The sequence below is a fragment of the Paramisgurnus dabryanus genome, chromosome 4 (genome assembly GCF_030506205.2).
Source record: "Paramisgurnus dabryanus chromosome 4, PD_genome_1.1, whole genome shotgun sequence".
Lineage (NCBI taxonomy): Eukaryota > Metazoa > Chordata > Actinopteri > Cypriniformes > Cobitidae > Paramisgurnus > Paramisgurnus dabryanus.
This window is the reverse complement of record NC_133340.1, coordinates 11,073,654-11,099,936: the sequence shown is the minus strand read 5'-3', so window position 1 is coordinate 11,099,936 and position 26,283 is coordinate 11,073,654. Positions and strand designations below refer to the sequence as shown.

The following is a 26,283-nucleotide window of genomic DNA, read 5'->3' as shown; positions in this document are numbered from 1 at the left end:
GTGTTTAATGAAACTAATCAATGAGAGGATTTCACAATATTTCAGTGCCAGCATGACAGATTATAACGATGTCACGCATTGCAAAATGGCGCATGTTAAAAGTTAACGTTTTTTCGACGCCATAGCGAGATGCTCCACGCTATTTTTCCATTCTCTCACCACACGAGTACCACATGAGCTGCATGGGCTATCCATGTTTGTGATTTTCGTAACTGTGATTTCCCTGGCTTTTATTAGACGTATCGGGCCCCCGTCTTATATAAATTATGATGGGAGCATGGAATGTGTTTTAATGAAGACCACTTGTGTAAACACTGTTTTTATTGTTTTATCGTAGGAGGACATGATTTAACGTGCCCCGGAGATAACCCCGGACGTAAACATGTCAACGTGACGTGGGCGTACCGGTTAAAAGTTCAACGCGACGTGGGCGGTCCGGTTAAAAGTTCAATGCTACGTGGGCGGTCGGTTCAATAGTTCAGAGCAGCGTGGGAGGTCGGTTCAAAAGTTCAATGCTACGTGGGCGGTCCCGGTCAAAAGTTCACGACGTGGGAGGTCCGGTCAAAGGTTAGCCCCTCCCCGGAGGTCAAAGGTTCACGACGTGGGTGGTCCGGTCAAAGGTCACCCCTCCCTCGCAGGTCAAAAGGTCAGCCCCTCCCCTAAGGTCAAAGGGCACCATCAATCATTTTTATGTGACAGTATGTCCCTCATATTTACTACTCATACACAAAACAAAATTGTCAGAAAGATTATGCGTTTATATTTTATATGTGCAAAAACCACTAAAATTTCGCATGCCAGGCCAGTAAATGGCGATGTTACTTTGTAAAGAAACACCACACAACTGCACACATACACATTCTTCTACAGAGCAAGTATAAACAATTAAGACTGTAAAAGTATCTACAGCTTTTAGAAGGACAATGAGGTGAGGTGTGTGTGAACCTGGACTATAAAGCGGCAAATTTTTGTGATCTTTGTAGGAGAAGCGTTAAAGGCGGGGTGTATGATTTTTTTAAAAAAAACTTTGGAAAAGGGAGTTGGGCCTAGTACCAAAACACACTTGTCAGCCAATCAGCAGTAAGGGGCATGTCTACTACATGGGCGTAGATTTAGGGTGGGACGCTAGGGACATGTCCCTACCAATATTCAGGGAAGACTGAATTGTCCCTAGCAAAAATTTCTACCAAACAATTAATCGGTATTTATATATAACCACTGATGTCCGTCTTATTCTTGTGTTTTCTATTTTTTACTTATTATATTTTTTTCAGGAATCATTTAAATGAGATTAGAAATCTTTTGCAATCCCGTTCTGTAAAAATAACGCTCTATGTGGTACACAAACAGTTAACAGCTTTCGTTCTCTGCAATGCTCGCCTCTGTAACTCACATCGCTAATATGATTCGCTTTGCATTTCTTTAGTCCCGCCCCCCTATAATAAGAAAGTATTATTATACCCACTGTAACTGTTTCATGCACAAAAAAAGTTTTGTCACATAATGATTCAAGGACAATGATTTCACCAATACACGACAATCCCATGTTAACCTGAGGAATTGCAAACTTGTGTCAACCTTTTATAAATGGGGTGGCAAGGTTATTTAGGGGGTCCCTAATCCATGAAAGAAAATAACCCCAACATGGTAAAAAAATGAATTCATGTCATGATTGCTGAATACTTTCCATAAGTGCACTGTGGTCATTACTTGCACAGATGTAGACATAATGTGAGGTTGCATTTTAAACTATTTTTTTCACACTGATTAACTGTCTGTTAATGAAAAGAAGATTTAATGTGAACTACAGAAACGTTAATAAACGTTGTTTAGGAAACAGCATAATATACATACCTACTTCAACACTGGGATTTTTTTGGCAAAATTAAATTAAGAATTAAATATTAATTGCATATTCTTCAATGATATAAAGTAAATATGGATTCATATATGTTACAATGTGATTTTCTTTTTTTGACAAAGACTTAAACAGTTACTGTTTATTAGGCTCTAGGACATAACGAATTGTTTATTATAGTACATTAAATTTGGGATGGCACCGGGGGTGGCGAGTCAGATGTCAGTGAGTAAAGTGTAAACTGAGTTGTCTGTTGTTTATGTCAAGTAAACGGTGATAAACAGTTTTTGCAATGCGGCCATTTTATTTATGTCCCCACTGCCAGAATCAAACCTACGCCCTTGGTCTACTAACCGATATCGTTGCCTGGGTTGCGTATGTGTGGGGCGGGTCTATCAAAAGAAGGTCCAGATTCTATTGGGGTAGGGGCGTGTTGGTTTAGGTTATTTCAAATATCAACATTAGGTGTGTTCGACTTCATGCAGCGCTGCGCAGACCGATCGGCGGCTGACTTAAAGCAGTGCATTCCGGTTAGTACTTTTGTCCGACTTAAGCTGACGCTGCAGGCACGTGACTGTGTCATGTGGTTTTTAAGTACCGCGAGAGCGATTCGAGATCAGCCGCCTGAGTCAGCCAGCGCAGTTTGCGAAGAGGAGCTGCACGGGCTGTAATGACGACACAGCTGTTTCACCATTGGTCAGATTCACCACATGACAACAATCACGTGTGTTTCGTGCTTATTTTCACGCCCTCAGTTCCACAAATGCTCACAAATCTGTATTTTTATAACAGTTAAAGCTATTTTCATGTAGTCGCGATGTTATATTGTTTCATCTTCATCAAAATAAAATGGATAAAAAACGTAGACCCAACTACATTGGTATTTAAATAATTTATGCTTATTTTGAACTTTATTCTTGTAAAAACAGATGCTGTAAGCCTCTTCAGTTCCACTCATGCTCATACACGGACATTCAAAACAGTATAATTCACTTTTTATGTAGTTTACATTTTTCAATCATGTTTAATACGATTAGATTAGATTAGATTAGATTAGATTAGATTAGATTAGATTAGATTAGATTAGATTAGCCTTTATTGTCTCCTATTGGAGAAATTTGTCTTGGGCAATCAGGAAATAAAAAGCGATACATTTATACATACACAAAAGAGATAGAAAACACACCTTACCTACACAAAACACACCCACCATCCCACCTCATCCTGACAATTCCACATGTCCCGTTCAACTTACTATAATAGTTAGCATTTGTATTGCACAGTACCCGATTGCACAATTCCATAACAGCTTTAAACACAGCATATACACTCATAGATACAAAAAACCTTACTATATATTACACCAGTACCCTAAAATTACAAAGACATAACCTATTCTACTTTTATATCCAATCTCCTTTAATAAAATTTATCATACATACATCACATACAGCTAATACACACGCACCCCTATCTGTTGTTATTTATTAATTTGATTGAAAGTGGCACAAATGAAAATTTATATCGATTAAGTTTACAGTTTGGTAACCTGTACCTTCTACCCAGAGGCATCAGCTCGTACTCATTATGTAGGACATGATTGGGGTCATTGATGATTTTTAAACCTTGTTTCTTCACCGCCTCCTCAAAGAGCTCATTTATAGTTGTCGGTGGCATTTGCCCTATTATTTTCCCTGCCCTTTTTATCAATGTTTGTAGCTGTGATTTTAATTTAACGGACAGGTTACCAAACCAAGCCACGATACCATACCGGACAATGGACTCAATAGCTGCCTTGTAAAACACTAACATAATATCCTTGCCCACTCCATGAACTCTGAGATGTCTCAAAAAATATAGACGTTGACATATCTTTGAACAAACATACTCCACTTGAAATGACCACTGCAACTGATTATCCAATTGTACACCTAAATACTTGTATGTTGTAAGCCTGCTCAACACGAACACCTTCAATTTGAAGTGTGCTGTGATCCCCTATCGACCTGGGGTCAAAAATCAATTCCTTGGTTTTATTTACATTAAGGAGCAAGTTATGCCTGTTGCACCACTTCACTACCTCCTTTATCTCATTTTTATAGGTACTAATATCTGAGTCTTTTGTAAGTAAGCTAAGTATAGCCGTATCATCTGAAAATTTTATAATACAGTTGTCTCTATTAATATTTCTGCAGTCATTTGTGTATATTATAAATAATAAAGGAGAGCTTACACAGCCTTGAGGGGCACCTGTACTTATGTTCAGAGAATTAGACAGAGTGGAATTGACTCTCACCTGCTGCTTCCTATCTGTCAGGAAAGAACCATACCATCTAATAATGAAGGGGTTCACTTCCATCTGTTGTAATTTATCTAACATTATCTGAGGAAGAATACAATTAAATGCAGAACTGAAGTCCATAAATAATGATCGAACATAACCTGATGGATTTTCCAGGTGCTTTAAGACAGAATGTACAGTTGTAATTAATGCATCGTCAGTACCTCTGCCATTGTTATAGGCAAATTGGCAGGGGTCCAAAAGATGCTGTACCTCACTCCTCAATTTACTGACCATTATTCGTTCTAATGACTTCATTACGATAGAGGTCAGCGCTACTGGTCTATAATCATCATTTTGCTGAGGGCAGGATTTTTTAGGTACCGGAATAACAACAGAAGTCTTCCAGATAGTAGGGATGGTAGATGTATCTACAGAAAGTTGAAATAGAGGGCTCCAAGCAGGAGTTAACTCATCAGAGAATGTTTTCAAAATGAAGGATGAAATACCGTCAGGTCCACTGGCCTTATTCCTGTTCAGCTTTTTGAACACTGCAGTGACATCATTGGGGTTAATTGTTATTCTGTCCTGTATCAGGTCACATGTTATTGACATGGACAGTTCTTTGCAGCAGGTCACATTTGTTTCTGAATTCAAATCAAAACGTTTATAAAAAATGTTTAGATCATTAGCTTTGTCCAACTCATTCCACACATTTACGCCCTTCGGACCAGAGTTCATATTAGTCATTCCTTTCACCAAGTCCCACAGTTTCCTCGAATTATTGGTTGAAAAGGCTTCCCTAACTCGTACACTGTGTTCCTCTCGAGCTTTTCTCAGTTTTCTCCTTAGGTCTTTTTGAATTGATCTCAGTTCCATTAAATCATTGTTCCAGAATGCTTGCTTTTTCCTCCTGATCAGATGTTTAATTTCAGGTGTTATGTAATCTTTATTATTTGAAAATATAGTGATAGTTTTTTTTGGCACAACAGTGTCGACACAAAAATGAATATAATCAGATATTACTTCCGCAATATTGTCAATATTGTTGTCCTGATAAAAGACATCCCAATCTGTGGCCAAGAAACATCCACTCAGCGTCTCCTTGCTGTCATCCTTCCACACACTGATAGTTTTTGAAACAGGTTTGCTTTTTTTAATGGCACACTTAAAGGTGGGAATAAGATGAATGATATTATGATCTGAATTTGAGAGGGGGGGTTTAATTCTAGCAGCATATGCATCTTTGATGTTGCCATAACATTTATCCAATGTCCTATTCTTACGTGTGCTGTTTTTAACATATTGCTGAAATCCGGGAAGAGCCATTTCTAATTTACAATGATTGAAGTCTCCGAGAACAAATATAGGGGAGTCTGGTTTATTCTTTAGCTGCTGGTGGACACAGTCTGCCACACGTGAAGCTGCTTTGGATGCGTTCCCACTAGGCGGGATGTATACAGAGCATATAAAGATGTTCCCATAGTCTCTAGGTAAATAAAAGGGTCTTAAACTAATGCAAATTAGTTCAAGATCAGGATTACACACCCTGTCTTTTATAGTATAATTATTGCACCAAGAGTCATTAATAAAAACGCAGATTCCGCCACCCCTCGTCTTTCCCGAATCATTATTCCTATCCATTCGCACACATGAGATTAAGCAAGCAAAAGGCACGTGATCAGCCATGCTTGACGTAAATGCCGCAAACTACGGGAACCACAGCGCGTCCGACTTCACGTCTCCGTTTTCAGCTCCTCCCCGCCTGCACGCGGCTAATCTCGCCGATCGGTTACATCCAGCCACAGCCGATGTCGAACACACCTATTGACTTCCAGAGATCATGCACCCTCCTTTAATAAACTCTGTATTTTCTGAGCAGCACAAACAAAGTCTTGTAGGCCGGTTATATTCTGGAATGTCAACAATCTGAACATATACACATGACGTCACCGTTATCACAGATTTGCATTTTCGTTTTGTAAGGAGACGACAAGGAGGCAATATCAAAAACCTGCTTTTTTTAAAAAGTTAGCATTTTAAGTACCCCAAAATGTGTTCAGTGGTAGAGCAATGCGTTAGCAGCACAAATGGTCATGGGTTCGAACCAATGAAAACATTGTGTGAACGGCCTCTAAGTTTCCTCACCCTCTGTTTCTCTCTGTTTCAGTCAATGAGAATGGGCATTTCACTGAAATCTCTCTTGATGACTACTTTACCTTAGGGTAAACCATCTCCTCAACATTTTACAATGGTGAGTGTTTTCCAGGAGTCAGACCACTGACATAACACAGAACATCACATAAAAGAAAGTGCATTTTGAGAAAGGTGCTCAAATAACAATACAGTATGTGTACATACTATTTAGGAATAACTAAGATGGGGGAGTTAGGAGACAAGGAATTTATAAAATGCATTTAAAGAAATGTATTAAATATAAAACGATGTGCGAGAACCATGAGAACCACCCCAAACAAAGGCCTCATCTAAAAAAAACACTTATACTTCTGGTTGGTAAATTTGTTTTCCATTTGAGACATTACAATCTTTCTAAATATCAACACACGATGGTAGAGTACAGTACACAATTTAAGTGCATTAGTATTTCGTTTGGGTTAACATAGTGTTCCATACTGTCTTTCAACAGTATGGAACACACTATGTTCCCTCCATGACATGAATGAGTAGGGAACCTGCTTGTAGAACGTGATTAAATGTTGCACAATGCAAGCAATTTTGGTACTTTTCAATGTAATCATTGTTGTATTTTGTCTGTACTTTGTTAATATAAATAGATAATTTAGTTCTGCAGAATAATAGATAATATAACAAGATATATTTAATATACATAGCCTGTTTTATTATAATTTTATTTTTTGTTATAATGTTAAAATTTACAAAATTGCACAGGTTGATGTGTAAAAGAGGACAATTCCTCTCTCATCACATCATATCCACTGAGCTCAATCACATATGTCCGCTACAGATCTCATATCATCAGATATTTGAGTTGTAATCCTCTCTGTCAGAATGTTTTATGAACACCTGTGCACAGCTGGTTGAGGTTTCATTTCTGTTGGCAGCTTCCAGTAAAAAAAAAATCACTTGTAACAGTTGATGAGAGACCCTCATCATCATTTAAGTACATGCTGTCGTGTGGAATGGAGAACAGTGCTTCATGGTGCTTACATCAGAGCTTCACAACTTATAGCATACTTTAGAAAGTGTTATATGACAACGCTTTATCTTATAAAATAGTTTTATCTCTTTAACCTCTCATTCAAAATCATCATTATACTGTACCTTTAAATAATAATAGAGATGTATAGTATCTTATGATATAGCATGTATATATTAGAGGTTTCCGCATTTCTGTCCTTGCTGAGCAAGGAGGCCTTTCTGTGTGAAGTTTGCAAGTGTATCCATTTTATTTGCGAACGTGGAAGTAAGTAATGTGACGTTTTTCAGTTTACATTGTCATGGGAGCACGCACAAAACATGATTAAAACAGTTATGATAAATATTTACTACAGCATGCATAACCCAAAGGGAGGATGAAATTAAGAAGCGGCCTGATACATCATATAATCCATTATTTCGTGTTGTTGCTCAGAGTTGCCGGGTCTTCGATGCACTACTATAAATTACAATAAATCATGCAAATTAGCATGAGAGTGCAATTCCAAAAAAGCACAGATGGGAGTGGTAATTTTTGCGGGTTATTTACTAAAAAGGCACAAATTAAATAACAAAGACGCAACAACTGACTTCCATAATGACCAATGCAATAAGCAGAGCTGATGAGTTAAGTGTGATCTACTACTGTGATGCGCTTGAGTTTAGCACCATGGACATCACAACTATCGAAGCAATAGGACATTCAAAAGTGAAGGTTTACAATAAGTTTTGAAACACCTGGGATTGTGTGACTTCTCCTAGTGACACCTCTTTTATTTCCTCCATCAAAAATAAAATGGCTTGGTAAACAATATTTTTAAATAAATATGATCCTCTGACTGGCATTCCACATAAACTGTTTCATGTCATCTGCCTTGTACCATGCACTCTCTGATCCCTTTTCTATCAGCTACAATTGCAGCTATTTCAAGCTAAAATGGTTTTTTTTTTTTGGTGTTAAATAATGGTGCAAAAACAGTAATATCAAATGCCAAACATTAGTAAATCGCGTTGCTTGATCATTTTAATAATCTCTTCGGTTACACTTTATTTTGATAGTCCACTTTAGACATTTTACAAACTATAAATAACTTTGCAAATGCATGCCAACTACCTTTCAGTATACTATACGTCAACTAACTGTCATTAGAGTATTAGTAGACTGTAAGGGTTGGGGTTAGGGAAGAGGTTTGGGTTAGTGGAATAAGTTGACATGCACCTGAAAAGATACTTATAGTCAGTTAAATGTCTGTTGAGATATCATCACAATAAAGTGTAAGTAGATATTAAGCAGACAGTCTACTAATTCTCTAAAGATTGGTAGTTGATATGTAGTTGCAAAGTTTCTTATAATTAGTAAAATGTCTAAAGTGGACTATCGAAATAAAGTGTTACCATCTCTTCCCATCAATTTTGAGCAGATGCGATTCTAGGGTCTATGGGGGCCCCAAGCAGAAAATTCCCTGTGTGCAAGAAGTGTGCAAAATTTCTATACAATGTCCTTTGCTTAACCCACTATTCTACAGTGCAGTTATTGCAAAAGATACATATATAAAAGTGTAATCTTCATCATACCTAACATTATTAACATGTTTGGATGCATAAATGGCATAAAATGTTTGGAAATAATGACAGCAGAGAAATATTTTCTACATTATACAATGATAGCAATGATTAATAACTTATTTTTACAAGAATGTTTTAAGAAACCAGTCATTTTATGACTGCTATACTAAATAATCTCAGTCATAGTTACTGATAACTGTTATGTAAGTTAGTGTCCTAGAGTTAAATATTAGTAAACTAAATATTAATTTCATATCTGAAAATACAGAACAGTATAACACATACATCTGTTGATTTTCTAAGCAACAATGCAATTCTATAGACTTGACAAGAGGTTTTCCAGAGATTTGTTTGATAATGTTTGAGACCTGACAGGGTGAGGATGTAGTTTGTCTTACCTCCCTTAAACTCATCATCTCTCCTTTCTTCTTCCCTTTCCCTGCTTTGCACAAAACATTTCTGATTTCCATCTACAGAAGCCAATAATGATCGAGTCAAAATAGGATTTGCATTGTTATTTAGAAACTTCCTTTAGTCTCGTCATGTTTTCATAAGCTAACTCACTCGCGTGGCGTCTTTTGAATGCGGTTGTGCGCGAATGAACGCAAAGACGCGCACGGACATGAATATGTGCGTGTACGCGTCATTGCGACTGCTTCGTTGCTTTTACAAGAGTAAATTGGTAACTACATTGCATATAAATCCGTTTTTGCCGCGATTGTCTTTGTAAAGGATTACTCTAGTTAACTGCTAAAATTTAAACTTGAGATTTACACCGGGGCACAAAAGATTTAAACTTGGGTACGTGCCTGACTGGAGCTGGACTGTACACATTAAACCACATGTGGGTACGAGGCTGCTCACTTTAGCGCCTTTTTGCGGTTAAATTGTTTTAAATCACTTGAGTGTTAGCATTTGCAAGCCTTTGAAACACGTGCAAATGATAAACTTTTCCTATTTAAATTTGCGTATTAATCTGGCAATCGCAAGTCAAACCGTGGGTCGTGATTCGTATGGATCAACTGCGACAGCACTACAGAACTATACAACGTCACCCATTCGCTACGTTCATTTTCGAAACTGGCAAGTTATCCACCTGGGTTGGATTTTGACTGGGCTAAGCCAATGTCAATCAACATTCCATCCAATCGGAATTTTGATATGCAGTCATGTTGAGTATCTATGTTCATCTAACGGGTGTAGCTGGCCATCCGAGAAACAAACTCGGGGGCCCTCTAGTGGCTCAGGGCTCCAAGCAGTTGCCTGCCTTGCCTGTTGACAAGGTGCGCCTCTGATTTTGTGTCTGTAAGAGGAAACTCCTAGAACTACATATGCAATAAGGTCACTCGCAAAAATAACTAGACCACACCTTTTCAGGACTAAATATCCACTGCGCGTCTTTAGTAAATCCCAACAGTCGTTATTTAACGCCAAAATGATGGTTTATATTGGCGCAAGCTGTTAGTAAATCTGGCCCATGGCCTGGAAATTTAGGAAATTATTTGCTTTTTCATTTAAAACATAACACAAATACGTGCAAAACATTAAGAACTTTTATAAACTAATAAGCAGTTTATGTTGTATATATTCTGTACTGTAATTTGTTTTGTAGAAAAAAACATTTTTTGTAGTAACATATAATAGCAGAATTAAATAAACCAGCTAAATCAGCATATTTTTATCAGCATAATATTAGTTGTTTTTGAGCAATTACTGTATTCATTGTTTATTGGCAGTTTCTATGAAAGATTTTAATGGATGGATGTGTGGATGTTGATCATGGGTGCACCACATCCACATTCAGCTCTGATACGTGGATTGTGGTCTCAAAAGAAAATTTCATAATAAACATTAACTAGCCAGTCAAAACGCCCCCATCCCCCCACCCCCACTGTCACTCGCATATGACTACAATTAGCCTTTAGTGGCTCACCGGAAGTCTTACACAAAAGAGGTCAAAGTTGGTTGTGCCCACATTTCCATCCAAAAAAAAAAAAAAAAACGTGGATAGCAGTTGACTTGTTTAGTTCATATACAAATTTAGTGTGTAAACTTTTGATCACTAAAAAGCAACAGTGAGAGGATACAGAGAAACAACATCACATTCAATCCAGCTGGTTTGAATATGATGCACTGAAGAGATAAACTTGAATAAGGTCAAAGATAAGAGTTTGTTTGTTTGTTTTTATTTATTTATAATGGGACCATGCACAATTTTTAACATAAAATTTCCATTTCATGTATTAAGCCAATGGCTAATTTCATCCGTAGTCATCCAGGTCAACGCTAGGATAACATTACACAGACAATATTTATGTTCACATGCAATAAATACATACATACACACATACTGTTAGGGCCATAAAACATAAATAAACAGATCAGTCAATCAATTTAACTACAACAATATCAATGGTTACATATTTGATTCAATTTTAAAAAAGATTTTAACTTCAGTTTAAAAAGACCATGAGCTTTACACCCTTTAATATTCTCTGGTAGGGCATTCCACTGTTTAGTGGCTTTCAATGCGAAAGACGATTGTCCTTAAATGCGGAACAACAAAAGGGAACCAGAAAGTGATATATCTCACAAAGGTTTCACAGCGAAGATGAATAGAGTCACTTAATACAGAAGAAGCCATACAATTTTTTATGATTGTATGAAACTTACACAAACTTGAAAAAATTCTAAAATTGTCAAAGTTTAAAAAATTATGTTTCTCTATGATCCTACAAGAATGAAAATTATTAGGTTTTTTATCAAAAAAATTTAATGTCTGTTTATATAGTGATTTTAAGGGTTTAAAAACAGTTTCACCAGCTTGACCCCAATATGTCAAACATAAAACGTGAGAAAAGATTGTAGCATGCATAAGACTCTTAGCTACATCAAAAAAGACACTGTCTAATTTGTATAAAGTTTGCCATAATTGTGTTTAATATTTCTTACCATTTTCTTTAAATGTTTTTTTTTTAAATTGAGATTTGAGTCCAATATAATACCAAGATAATTGAGCTCATTTACTATTTCTATCTTTTCACCATTAATAGATATACTGTATCAACATCAGGAGATTTAACGTTTGTTTTGAGGAAAAAATTCCTTTTGTTTTACTGATGTTTAAGCTAAGAAATGACTGTTCCAGCCACTATGAAATCCTTTCTATAGCAGCTTTTAACTTCTCAGCTGCTATATCTGCTCTTTTCGCATGTCTAAAGATAACAGTATCATCAGCATACATTTGTACTTGTATCCCTTCACACTGTTGCTGGAGATCATTAATATACAAACTAAATAGTAAGGGACCTAGTACTGATCCTTGGGGTACACCCATTGTACAATGGAAATTACAAGACTTAAACCCTTGCAAGAATTTCAATTTTTTCCTCTTTAATTTATCTTCCCAATTCAAATTTACATCTTTTTAAAAAGATTACATTCTTTTAAAATTGCTGTAAGTTACTCATAGAATGTATTGTAAGCAGAAGGAGGCCTACACTTAAAAGATTAAATTTCATTTTAGGAGATAATGGTCATGTCTTTTCATAAAGCAGCATAATTAGCCAGAGACCCAGTATTATTTTCCAATAATAAAGCATGTTTTCATGTGGTTCTCGACTATTGTTGGAGGCTCCATTTTCAGGTTAAGGAAATTTGTTAGGACTCATTTTTGCTTTAGCTATCTACATACATAATTTTTCAACCTCATGCCATTTGGTCTAATCATAAGAGACACAATTCTAGTAATCAGGCAGCAGTATTTCACACAGCAAACAGCAGTTGCTCTTGCTATGCTTTTGAATAGATGCCCAAGTTCAGGACACATCTGCAGAACATCTACAAACACTTAATCAAAGCCCTTTCATGGGGTGTTAAACAGAGATTATACACAAATTTTATTGCTAATGATTGACTTTAAAAAAGTCTAAAAGATCAAAAACTTTTCAGGAATGGCCTCTCCACCGTTTTTAATGACAAAGTTCTAGTTTCACAATAACAGTCTGACTCTAGCCCAGGCCTGAAAAGTATAAGACATTGTGCTTTGGTGAGAAATTAGTTGTAGCAATGTATATGTCTGTTACATTCTACCTGCGTTTTGATGTGGTTAGGGGGCTTGAACATCTCACATGGCCAGGTGTAACTCAGATCAGTACCAGGTGTTGTCTTCTGGTAAGCGCAACACTGCAAATGTTAAGTAAGCTAAGGATAATGTTAGGGGTGAGCTTTCCTTTTAGTGAAGATGCATTTTACGGCTTTTACTGAGTAATTGCAACATGAACGGAAACATGCTATTACACCATGTTAGAAATAAGTTTCCATTGAAATGCTGGTGAAGCAATTGTACTGGAATACACAGAGGTTAATTCTAGGCCACTGTTGAAGTTAGATTATTGTTATCAGTCATTTGTTTCCATGATTAAATAAAAAAATATAAGGTTATACATGTTTGGTTGTCACAATCTGTAAAGTTATTTTGAATTCTAAATTTGCAGGTGGAAAGACACTTCTGGGGTAGTGTTGTAAAGTCATTAAACAAACTCTTCGATATTCAGGTTAATCAGGTTAATGCAGTTAAACCAGGTAATAGAATGCTTATGCTTGATACTTGTTCGTGTGAATAGTCATGAATGGTCATATTTCATGTGTTTACGGTAGTGTATAGTGTGGACGGAGATCTTTTCTGAAATGGCAGTATAGATGAGGATCATTTTCATTTTAAAACAAAAATGCTGTAGTGTATAGTGCAGCACCTTATCATCTGTTTGTTTCACATAGGGCAGAGTTTTTCAAACTGAAAAAGATGGGACTCCAGGAGTTTCTAGGGGTCCCGAGAAAATTTCTGAGAGAAAAAAGCCAAAGAATATTTTTTATGTATTTATTAGGTGTTTATCTCTAATTTTCTTGCTACATAGATTTCAGAATTATTTATATTTGCTGTGTATCTTTCTCGTGTGTTTTTCTTACTAAAGTCTCTTTTATCTAACTTATTGCAGTTTATAAGGCAGGATTCATTGTAAAGCTGCTAGAAAACAAGATTTATTATCAAAGTTGCTGTAGTACAAATACATTTGAATTGAAAATGTATCTCTTCTTGTTTATATATCCAACAAAATTTGTTTCATCATATTTGGGGGTCCTTGGCATCATAAAGTTTAAATACCCCTGACGTATGCCTCTGTTGATCTTGCTGTAAATCCTTACACCTTACTTGTTTGCAGCTATTTTTGCAGAACAGGATCAAAGAAATGCAATATGCCTGTGCTTAGCCAATGGCTTCTATTCCTTCACAGTTGGGAGGCAGAAAACTTGATGCTCATTCTCGCTTGTTGAAACACCAGACATTCTTTAATTTTTTTGCTTTGTTTTTTTACAAACTATGGAAGCATGCATGTACGAAATAACCACTTTACATCAACAAAATACAGACAAGCACACTCCCCAAAACATGTAGTTTTAAACCAAAAATAAAATAATCACACACAGAATGTCAAGCTTAATTGTGTTTGTGGGCAACAGTGTGCAAACATTTTGTGGGGGGATTGGCTTGGTTCTCAAACATACAAATTACTATTTTTTTTATTGTTCAACTGGATAATGGAAATACCATCAGCTAACTAAAACCATAAAAGAAGAATGTTGGCACTAGTTGCTTCCTGGGTTATTGTCACACAGTGTTGGTCAAACCTAAAGTTCATCTATATTTTCCCCTACTCCATCTGTCCTTTTGGATGAGCTTTTTTTAACCATCTGTGCTACTCACACTTTTAATGATGGAAGCTTTCAGTAAGTATATTTGCATGGGTTACTTTACAAGCAGTGAAGTCTTTAAAGTAAAGTGATAATTAGTTCATTGCAAACATACATGAAGACTTTAAAAATTCTGCGATTTTTCTTAAGATTTTTGTGTATATCAAGTGGTTTTTGTTTTAGAATGAGCTTAATAAATTCCTGTAATAAGAACTTTTATAGTAGTAGATTTTCTTGATGCTTTAAGTTTGGTGACAACTAGGCAAAACTTTGTTGCTGTCTTTTTGTTAGTATTGCTAATGTGTATTTGCAAAGGCAAATCCAACTTTAATCTTGGAAAGCCTAGCCTTTCTTTTTGCGCATTTTTATTAGTGAAGACATTGTTTAGCTTACAATGTAGCCAGAATAGGCCGAGACCTTTTTAACACAAGCAAGGTTGTACTTCTTTAGCACACTACATGCAATTAAACACCCACCAGCTGTTCAGAACAACCGCATGAAGTTTCTTGACCACCACTGAAGTCTGGTCAGGTATGTCTAGACAAACAGAAGTGCCCAGAAGGGAACATTTAATGATGTCTTAGTTCCATCTGTCAGATCTCAGTACTTCTGAATTGAAATGGCAGAGCTTCTGTTGCAAAAAAAGAAGGATGATATCAGATCATACCGATAGAATTGTTTGATTGATATATAATACCAAAATTTTATATACTGCCCAAAAGGCACCTTTTTGTGATACAAATATTTGTAAATCTAAGCCACCCTTAAAATTGGATTACATTAGAACCAAGTGGCATCAACAAACAAGTTAAGCTAGAGCTTTTCTCAAAAATAAAAATATTTAAGATAAAATGTTATAAATAATCATGCTTCTTATTTAAACAGCTCTATTAAACCAACCGATCCCAAGTATTTCGTATTGTTTCGTCCCAAGTAAAAAGTATTTTCCTTCAAGTTTATAAAAATGTCCACAGGTGTGGATGATCACCTTAACTTATTATATCTTAATATGTTAATGTTAAAGTATTAAAACAAATACATTTGATAAAAAACATATTTATATACATTTTATAAAAACCAAATTTATATTGAATAAGATGCATTCACCATTATTTACCAATAAATATGTTTTACTGTTATTTCAACAAAAAATAATGTAATCTGTTGTAGCCGATAGTGTAGTGGCCAGTTCCCGAGATCGAATCCCGGCTTGAGGTCTTTTGCCGATCCCATACCCCTCTCTCCACCCAGTACTTTCCTGTCGTCTCCTCAAATATTGTCTGTCAAATAAAGGCAAAAAATTATCTTTGGGATATTTAATATCTTTGGGATATTCTCTAAATATATTTTTTTTAAAGTCACATTAGGTCTTTGGTGCTAACATGCAGGACAAAATGTCTTTACATTTTTTGGGAAGTTTTTATAGTTAAGATAAGCTGCCTTGATTGCTAATACAACCATAACCTATAGCTGCAAAGACAAACAGCCAGTCTAATAGTCAGAGATAAGTTTCCTATATTTGTCTTATATAGGTTTTCCATTAAAAAGAACAGGGATGGTTCTATGTAATTCAGATTTCTTTTCCCAGCATGTGTCTTAAAGCAACGGCTTCACAGGTCTGACTGTGATCAGGCCATTGCTGAAAGACCGATCCCTTCCCCGTATCTGCCCTGGGTTTCAGAGTCACATTCCACAAACCAGGACTGACAGATCAACCAACACAGACACTTTTATAGGCTTTTGTAAGGAAAGACTTAATAAGAGAGCATTGGCTCTAAGTGAAACAACGATGTTGGAAGCACAAGTCTTATGTGGCATAATATAAAATGACAATCAATACGGCTGATATATATTAAATAGCACAACATAAATAAGAAATTGCTGCATCTTAACGTTAATTTTGTAACTCAAATGGAGTTTGGAACTTAATGATTTACATTTTGGAACATTCTTCTCTTGAATGGTTTCTAAAGGAAAAGACACTTATAAAGTTGATAAAGAACTATTAATGTAAGATATTAATGTATTTTAATCAATCCAATAAGTCAATTAACTTTTTTTAAACCTAAAGAAACTAAAGCATTAAGATCTGAGTCAACAAACCTGCCCTAACAGCTCTGATATAATTGGAGATTTTACCTCAATTTAACAGATTGGGGCTCTTAGATTAGTCCCTTGATTCAGTCTAGTCTTTATAAATCCTTTAAGGAATGTGTAGTCTTTCAGCTACCTGATTTTCTTTCCCTGCTTAAGGGGAGTCACAAGATTGTTATCTTAGGCTCAGTTTACTGTGTACCCCACCTCTAGCTAACCAGTCTATTGAATATGGTTCACTCTTGCCTTTGTAAGCAACCTGTAAAGAGAGTACACATAAGCAGCTTTTCAGTTTTTGATAATTACAGTAAGTGGCTGTTTATCATGTCCCTTACGAAAAAGAAGTTTATTGAAGTGTGCTATAAGTATACTTCTTCTAAACTTAAAATAAGAAAGTATACTTTCAGTTTACTTTTTATGTACTCTTCTAAAATGTACTTTAGGTACTTCTCAGAAATATACTTAAATTGTACTAAAGTATACTTGACCTATACTGACCGAAATGTCTAAGTATATTTGGCCTATACTTGTTTACTGACATTTATTGTATTTCAAGTATATTTAACTTTGCAATAGTACATTACAAATATACTTAGAAAGAAATTTACCATATTTGAATATATTGAAAGTATGCTTACAACATATTTGCTTACAATTAAACTTTTAACATATTTCAAAATAATTATAATTTAGTATATTTTCTAAAAGTATACTTAAAAAATATACTTGGAGTTAAAGTTCTGTGCAATTTTTAAAGTATACTAATTTAAACTTATTTTAAAGTTTATTTTAGGTATACTTTATCTGTTAAAGTTATCATTATAATAATGCACTGACAGCATATTTATAAAAGAAATTATTTAGCATCCTTTAGAAACAGTATATTTTAAGTAAATTTTGAAAGTATATGTAGTGTACAAATGTATATTATCTTTATGGAGAATCTTGAGTGTTAGTAAACTAGTAAGTTATTAATTTTGTGCTGCAGGTATACTTGCAAGTATTCTTTTACTATACTTTTAGTTAACTAGTGTACTCATACTGAAAGTGTACATGCAATTGTTCTGTTAGTGTACTCTTAGTAAACTAGTAAGTTACTAATTGTGTGCTGCAGGTATACTTGCGAGTTTTCTTTTACTATACTTTTAGTTAACTAGTAGTTTACTACTTAACTTTACTTTAAATGAACTTAACATCATACTATAAATATAAATATATTGCACTTAAAGTACAATACAATGTTCCTGTGTATTAATTTTTATACTTGTACTTTTTAATTGTACTTTCAATTTGAAGCTTAATATTTCGTGTGCTATCAGTGAGCTTTTTTTCAAACAAAAATAATAAATAATGGGACACTGTAGAAATTGTGAGTAAAAAGGAATGGAATAATTTACAAATCTCATAAACTTATATTTTATTCACAATAGAATATAGACTATCTCTGCCCATCTTGACTTCTGAGAGACACTGCCACACTTTTTATACCCAATCATGTTGCCAATTAAGCTGCAAATTGGTCCTTCAGTTGTTCCTTATATGTACATTTAACTTTAATACTCTTATTGCTACCTGTCCCAACTTTTTTTGAATGAGTAGCTCTCATAAAATCCAAATTGAGCCAATATTTGGCATGACATTTCAAAATGTCTCACTTTCAACATTTGATATGTTATCTATATTCTATTGTAAATAAAATATAAGTTTATGAGATTTGAAAATTATTCCATTCCTTTTTTACTCACAATTTCTACAGTGTCCCAACTTTTTCTGATTTGAGGTTGTATATCTATATAATATGGCTGAACCCCCTGAATATTAACTTTCTTTCTGGACTCCATTTCCCATAATCCTGCATGCCTGGACTGATTAGTCTGCCACCTGAAACTCATTGGATAGCCTATATAAACTCTCTGGAAACATTCAGTCAGTGCAAAGTCTTGATTTGTACCGGCTATCATTGCTGAGCGGTTTGCCTGCCTGCATATCTATCTGTATTTATTGATCTTGATCTGTTTTACCTGGTTTATGAGTATGTTTGTTGACTGCCCTGACCCTTTTGCCTGTTTCATGACTACGAGATTTGCCTGCCCTACATTGCTGTGTTTGCTGTTGTTTGACCTTGCCTGTTGGAATATGAGTGTGTTTAATAAAAACCTGCAGATGGATCCTTAGTGTCAAAGTGCTTTGTTACACAAGCAGCACACAATAAGTAACCTACTAGTTTACTAAGAGTACACTAACAGAACACTTGCATGTACACTTTCAGTATATGACTAGTAAACTACTAGTTAACTAAAAGTATATTAAAAGAACACTTGGAAGTATACCTGCAGCACACAATAAGTAACCTACTAGTTTACTAAGAGCACACTAACAGAACATTTGCATGCACACTTGGGGCCCTATTTTAACGATCTAAGCGCATTGTCTAAAGCGCACAGCGCAACGTCTAAATGGGCGTGTCCGAATCCACTTTTGCTAATTTAACGACGGGAAAAATGGTTTGTGCGCCGAGCGCATGGTCGAAAAGGGTTGGTCCTGTTGTAATGGGAGTATTTTGGGCGTAACGTGCAGTAAACCAATGAGAGACTCAGCTCTCATCCCCTTTAAAGGCAAGTTGCGCTGGCGCTATCTCTTATCCCTATTTAGATGACGGACTTTGTAAACTGAAAAACTAAGCGGAGGAAGAAGATCCCCAGTTTAAGATTAATGTTAAATAATTGTGTTGTTTTTCACTTGTATTGAAATTGTTATTTTTTTATTAAAAACTTTTAAAACCCGTTTTCTTTTAGTCATGGAAGTAAAAAAGCAGGCTTTTAATTGCTTCAAATGTATGGCTATCCAATATCATCAAAACATAATTTACAAGTATGTAAGATAAGGTTTGTACTCTAAAAATACTTTATTTGTAACAAACAGGAGATAAAGAATTTACGGCTCTCCTCACATTTCAGCACTTTGGACAGCGTTTTTTTAGCAAAGAGTTTTTTTAAGCATTACTTAAAAATGTTTCTCATCTCACCATATCCGCAGGTACAGAGTCATCATATACAATAAATCCGTGAGGTAGCATTAAAAAAACATTTAAAAACAGATGCGTTTGTTTAAAGCAAAGCATTTATTTACTTACCAGGCTGCAGGTGAAGCAGCTCTTTGCGCCTTTAACGTCTCATAATTACTCCTCATTTATGTCCAAGAGACTCAATAATAATCTTTTACATTCAATCCTTTAATCTTTCATATTTAAAAGCATTTTTGTGCTGCTGCGCATTCATGTACTTTGTGATAAGCAAACCTGCGTTGTCCTCCCGTTTATAGGCGCATTTTACTAATGCGCTCTTTAAATAACATAAAACATATTGCACCATTGCCTCAAAATAGCAACGCGCCAACAATGCGCCTGAACACACCTCGTTTTTAGTCCAGAATGCCCATGGGCGCAAAAGGGGGCGCAAATGCATTTGCTATTTAAACAACGCGGCGCTAAACGTGAAAATTAGGGTGGAAACTAGCGAAAGACACTTGCGTCGCGCATTGCGCTGCATTGCGCGGGGTGTAAGATAGAGCCCTTGAAGTATAAGTCTAGAAAACTACTAGTATACTCATGAGTTCACTTGCAGTACAAATAAAGAACTAATTGTGCACTAGTTGTACACTTAAAGTTGACTACTCTTGCACTTATAGTACACTTAGAAGTATACTTCTATATACTAAAAGTGGGCCAATTTAGTCCCAAGCGGTATTCAAGCAGTACACTTACAAGTATACTACTAGAACATAAATGTTAGTACACTTACTACATAAAGTATACTTAAAACTATACTCCAACATTACTTAAGTATACTTAATAAAATAAACTTGAAGTATACTTCGTAAGGGGTTTAATGCAAATGCCTATCTATGCTAGCTTGAGCAACCTTAAATACTGAAGGAAATATGAACATATCACTTTTCAGTCAATGTCTGTTGAATTCTCTGGACATTTTGAACTTATAGCATACTGACAAACTATATCTGGTGTATACCATGACACTTAAATATGGCTTTTCATCATGAACATAAATTAAAGGTGGATAAGAATACAAGCTGACTTTACAACTCATGGGAGGAAGTGGCTTTGATGTATTTGTGTTATATCTGTTATATCTTTATTTCATAAATTATTGTGTGACCATGGACAACAAAAGCTTTGATTTATACATAATCTGAAAGTTGAATAACTAAACTTTCCATGGATGTATGGTTTGTTAGGATAAGACAACATTTAGCCAAGATACATATACACTAGTGAACGTTTGAAGTGGATCAAAAAGTTCATCAAAGTTGTAATCAAAGACAAGAACAGGTGTTGTGCAGCACTTTTATGAAAGGTTTTGATCCACGTTAAATGTTGACTAGTGAATTTTAAAATCTGGAATCTGAGGGTACAAAAATTTCAAAAAATTGAGAAAATCGCCCTTAAAGGGATAATTCACCCTTAAATAAAATGTCTGTCATTATTTACTGACCCTCAAGTTGTTACAAACCTATATACATTTCTTTTCCTGAACACAAAGAAATAGATTTATAAACAAGCAGGAAACAGGAGCAAAACTGACTTGGTAGGAAAGAAAAATACTATGGATGTCAATGGTGCTTAATAATGGTTTGGGAGCAAACATTGCTCAAAATATATTTCTTTGTGTTCAGCAGAACAAAGAAATTTGCTGATCTTCAAGTGATGACAGAATTTAAATTTTTGAGTAAACTATCATTTTAGAGTTGTCCAAATAAAGTCCTTAGCACTGCATCCACTCACAAAAATAAAGTTTTTGATATATAGAAAATGTGCAAAATATCTTTATGGATCATCATGATCTTTACATAATATCTTAGTGATTTTTTGGCATAAAAGAAAAAAATGTATGTTGAATGTATTTTGGGCTATTGCTACAAATATACCCATGCTACTTAAGACTGGTTTTGTGGTCCAGGATCACATATTATGATTCACATATTATGAATAGTGCAGTTAAACTGACAAAATAATTAAATGCTTTGTTTTCCAGATCTCTCAACTGGATTAATGGACTTTGTTCAAACCTGTACATTAGGGTCTGATGTATTGTCAACTCAAACAAAATGATTATGTACTTAAAAACTTCTTGTGAGTCACATTTGTATAAGTAACACATTTATTTTTTTACTCAGTTATGTTGTAATAGCATGACATTGTGTTGTAATTTTTCTCAATAATGAAATGTTTTGAACATCCTACAATTAACTTTCTGCCTCAGCACAGTGGAAATGCATATCATTATAACCATGAAACATTGTTTTTAAAAGTATGTCTTTATGACAAAATATTTTGTAATTAACACATGATTGTAAAATTAAACATATAATGTAACTATTTAACATTTAATTTATGGAGCCTTAAATAATTTATTTCATTTCATTTACTAAAACATTCTTCATTACATTCAATTAAATAGAAAATTACAAACAGAATTGCATTTTCAGATTATGTAAAGTGGACCTACAGTATACAGTTTCTCTGTTGTATGTTATAAATACTGTAAAGGTGGTATAATGGTACTGTATACAGCCTACTGTATGTTAAAAAACCTTCACTCACTATACTGTACTTGTTAGTAAATTCAAAGTTTTCTGAAACTGTGTGAAATAAATTGTTTCTGCCTTCCATTCTTGTAATTGCAATCAAATTAAGTCATCATAATTCTTAAGAAATAGCATTCATCCACTCTACAAATGGCTAAAATTGACCCAATGCGTGGTTGTTTTAACCTAACTGCTGGGTTATTAGACCCCATGGTTGGATAACAACAGTAGCGTAACGAGCCAACACGGGGCCCCTAAGCAGGATTATCAAGGCGGGCCCTTTACTACAACACGTGATGACGCAATGTCCACAAGCAGGCTACAATGAATGGGATAGGACAGGATCATAGAGACATGAGATGACTGACAAAATCAGAAATAGCCTACGCGCACCACAACAAAAACATAACATCGGTGACAGCGCACCAAACAACACTGCTGGTGACACCACACTATAACATTTTGTTACTCACTGCTATGACTACACACACACATACACCTAGGTCTAAATACATAAAAAAGATGCTCACTTACATTCAGGGGTTAAATTGGGATTTATTATGTGGGGGGGCTCTGCGGGGAGGGGTACTTCGATGGGTAACATGTTTAATACTGATGACAGCAAAGCCACTGGTGTGTTTCAGTGACATTCTGGACCTCTGATAGGATTTGATAAGTTTCAGCTTTAAAGCTGTGCCAGAGGTTGACCCCAAATATTTTAAAAAGAGCATCTGAATTTTAAATGATGCAAATCTATGAGTTTGACACCCTATATCCATTTGTTCCACATGTCATTATGCACAATTGATCAAACTTTAAAGGGAGTCAAAAGAATTAACCTCCTTGAATAATTCTAGGCATAAGATACCCAAAAAGACTCTTACATGTCTTATAAATTAGCCATAGAGATTCCCTATGCTGGTCAGCAGCTAAAACAAAACCAAATATAGTTTGGTTTGATTTGTGTAATCAAAATACATTATTTTATTAAACTATGCCTATACAATGAGTTATATCCAGTGTTATCCAGTTAACATACTGTAATTAAATGTGAGTGACAAATACTTTAATTCTAGTCTTCTATTAAGTTTTCTCGACGTGGGCACCATTCTTACCTCTCTCTCTCTCTCTCTCTCTCTCTCTCTCGCTCGCTCTCTCTCTCCTCTACAATGTCAAATTATCCTGTGTGAACTTGCGCGAAGACGCGTTTAAAGGGGAAAGCGCATGTTTTCGCGGCAATTGCGCCGCCCAATTCGTGTCATTTGCATCGCCCTGTGAGAACGCACCTGGTTGCGTCTTTGCATTGACTTTGTATGTAATCTGTTCGCGCAAATCGTTAAACTTGCGTTGGTGAGTATGCCCTATAATGAATGGAAACACATTATTCCCTTCACTTCAGTGCACACGCACCAGCGCAGCGAGTGCACGCGCACAAGCGCAGCTGGTACACTGGCAAGAGCAGAGCGAGACCTTCAGCCTAAAACCCGTGAGAAAGCCTGGGAACAGCGGATAGCAACGAATATGTGATCAAATTCCGACTGTCAATCAAATTCTTTCAGATTGGGCTGGCCCCTGATTGGTCCGGGCCCGTAAGCAACGCTTACCCTGCTTACCGATAGTTACGCCCCTGGATAACAACAACCCAACATTTGGTAATTTTTAACCCAGCATGAGGTCATTTTTAACCCAGCATGTGGTCTGTAAAATATTTACCCTTTATAGGTCAAAAATAACGCGGCCATTTTTAGAGTGTACACATCTTTTTGGAGTAATAATCCTAACAGCATGGTATACACTGTGTTAAACTTTTTTTATCTGATGATCATGTCATGTTATGTTTGTATACTTTTCTCATTACTGCAACTACAGTTTAACAGTACTATCAATTATTAGAATTGAATGCATACTAAAAGAACTATCCCTACCACTGTAACTGAGCTAAAAGATTACACATTGTGTAATATAAAAACACTGAATCTTTAGTAATCCTTGCAGTCCTGCCATTTTGTGATATTGTTTTCCACAGTCATTAAAAACTCACTATCAGAAAACCATACAGTTACAATGGAGTAATGTGAAACAAGATATACTATGCACCAACAGCAAATAAAAAAAAACTGCATATGCATTTTATTGTATTCAATGTATTAAAAGACTAAAATTCACATTCACACATTGTGTTACTGTTAAGAAATGTAAACCTGCAAACAAAGTTTAAAACCTCATGTTGTTACTTGTATACATTTCTTTGTTCTGATCAACACAGAGAAGTATACAGTGGTGGAAAAAGTGTTGGCCCCTCCTGATTTATTTATTTATTTTCATGTTTGTCTTTTTCGAAGACCTGAGCTGGTGGGGTCTTTTGTGGGGTCTTAAGTTTTTGAGAATCTTTCGGTCTACTTCACTTTGTCAAAATAGAAGTGTCAGAATAGGAATGCCAAAAAAGATGACCTACATTTTTATAGTTTACCATCGTCGAAGACACCATTTGAAGATAAATGTTGGTGTTTATGGTTGCAATAAGCCCTTAAACGGACAGACTGGAGTGTTGAAATCATTTGGAAATCTTTTAATAATTAAAATAGAAAATAATTAGAGAAGATGTCTGGTGTTCTGTCGAAGTCTGTTCCCTATGTGTTTCTTATAGCGTTTTCATCACGTAAAGTTTATAATTTATTTAAAAGGATTAAAGATTTGAATGAGTTAATAGTATCAATAATCACCATTTATTAAATATTTCATATTTTTTCTGTTTTCTATTACTTCTTTTTACCTTATATCTTAGCCTATGTCTGTTTGTTCTTAAATTATGATGTTTACATACTTAATAAATATATAAATATAGCACACACAAACACAGACATGATGTAAAGTGTTATTAATATATAAAAATTAATATTAATATGTAAACATAATAGTTTTATAATAGTTTTAGAGCAAACACGTAGGCTATAAATATAAGGAAGAAATTAATAGAAAACAGGAAAATAATTAAATATTTAATAAATGATGTTATATTGAATACATGAGAGTATTGTTCTTATAAGTACTTTAGCGATTCATACTGCAAAAATAATTGATTAACCAAAAAAGAACAATACATTATACATTACGTACATGCACATATCAGTAGCCAAGCCATTTAAACTTTTAACTTATCTAAAAAATAAACATAACATGATGAAAACACTATACATTACACTATATAGAAACAGACTTCGACAGAACACCATATCCATAAAAATTACAGTTTAATGCAATAACACTTTACACAGATATCGCAGAGCTGTCACTTTCTGCCACCAGTCGGGCTGCGCCCACAAAAAAAAAAGTCATCTCTGTTTGCAAACACGCAAAATATCTATACTACCAAACGATAGCCACAAATTCTTGTTGAATCTGTCAATCAGACAATAACTTCCCTCATTTTAGACGCGTTTTTGCGGATTTCACGCTACATGCTAATGCTGTCGCCAGTGTTGTAGTCAAGTCACCAACTGTCGAGTCCGAGTCGAGTCCCGAGTCCCAGTGTTCGAGTCCGAGTCCAAGTCCGAGTCACCAAAGAAGAGTCCGAGTCCAGTCCAAGTCGAGTCACGATTACCAGAGTTCGAGTCCGAGTCGAGTCTCAAGTCCCCAGTGTTCAAGTCCGAGTTGAGTCTCGAGTCCCGTATTCGAGTCTGAGACTCTGGGACCTTCATGTCTCCACTCTGGGACCTTCAAAAAACTGATAAAATGTATTAAAGAGGTTCTACATTAAACAAAAATGACACCACTGTCACAATTGCAAAGGGAGTTTATTTACTGATTTGACATATACACTTTGCAACACACTTTGCAACTTTATGACGCCATCCAAAGCATGTGTTTACTTCCATTGATTGAGAACTAGCGCTGAAAAATTACAAATTGCATGTTTAATCATGCTGCATTTTCATGTTGCATTTTAAAAGCA

The 26,283-nt window shown here is 35.3% G+C and overlaps 1 protein-coding gene across 3 annotated transcripts in view; it reads left to right on the top strand.

Moving 5' to 3' along the window:
- The window catches only part of LOC135786218 (uncharacterized), a 55,770-nt gene extending 31,965 nt beyond the window's left edge, over positions 1 to 23,805 (top strand). For 2 of the 3 annotated variants that reach the window (XM_065295885.2, XM_065295883.2), the window contains exon 9: positions 21,779 to 23,805. In XM_065295885.2, coding sequence (XP_065151957.1) covers positions 21,779 to 21,855 — 77 coding nt within the window. In that variant the 3' untranslated portion in view covers positions 21,856 to 23,805. Of the gene's footprint in view, positions 1 to 6,309; positions 6,394 to 21,778 lie in introns of all 3 variants that reach the window. The other variant, XM_065295884.2, reaches the window with a different exon arrangement.
- Positions 23,806 to 26,283: the final 2,478 nt, after the last annotated feature.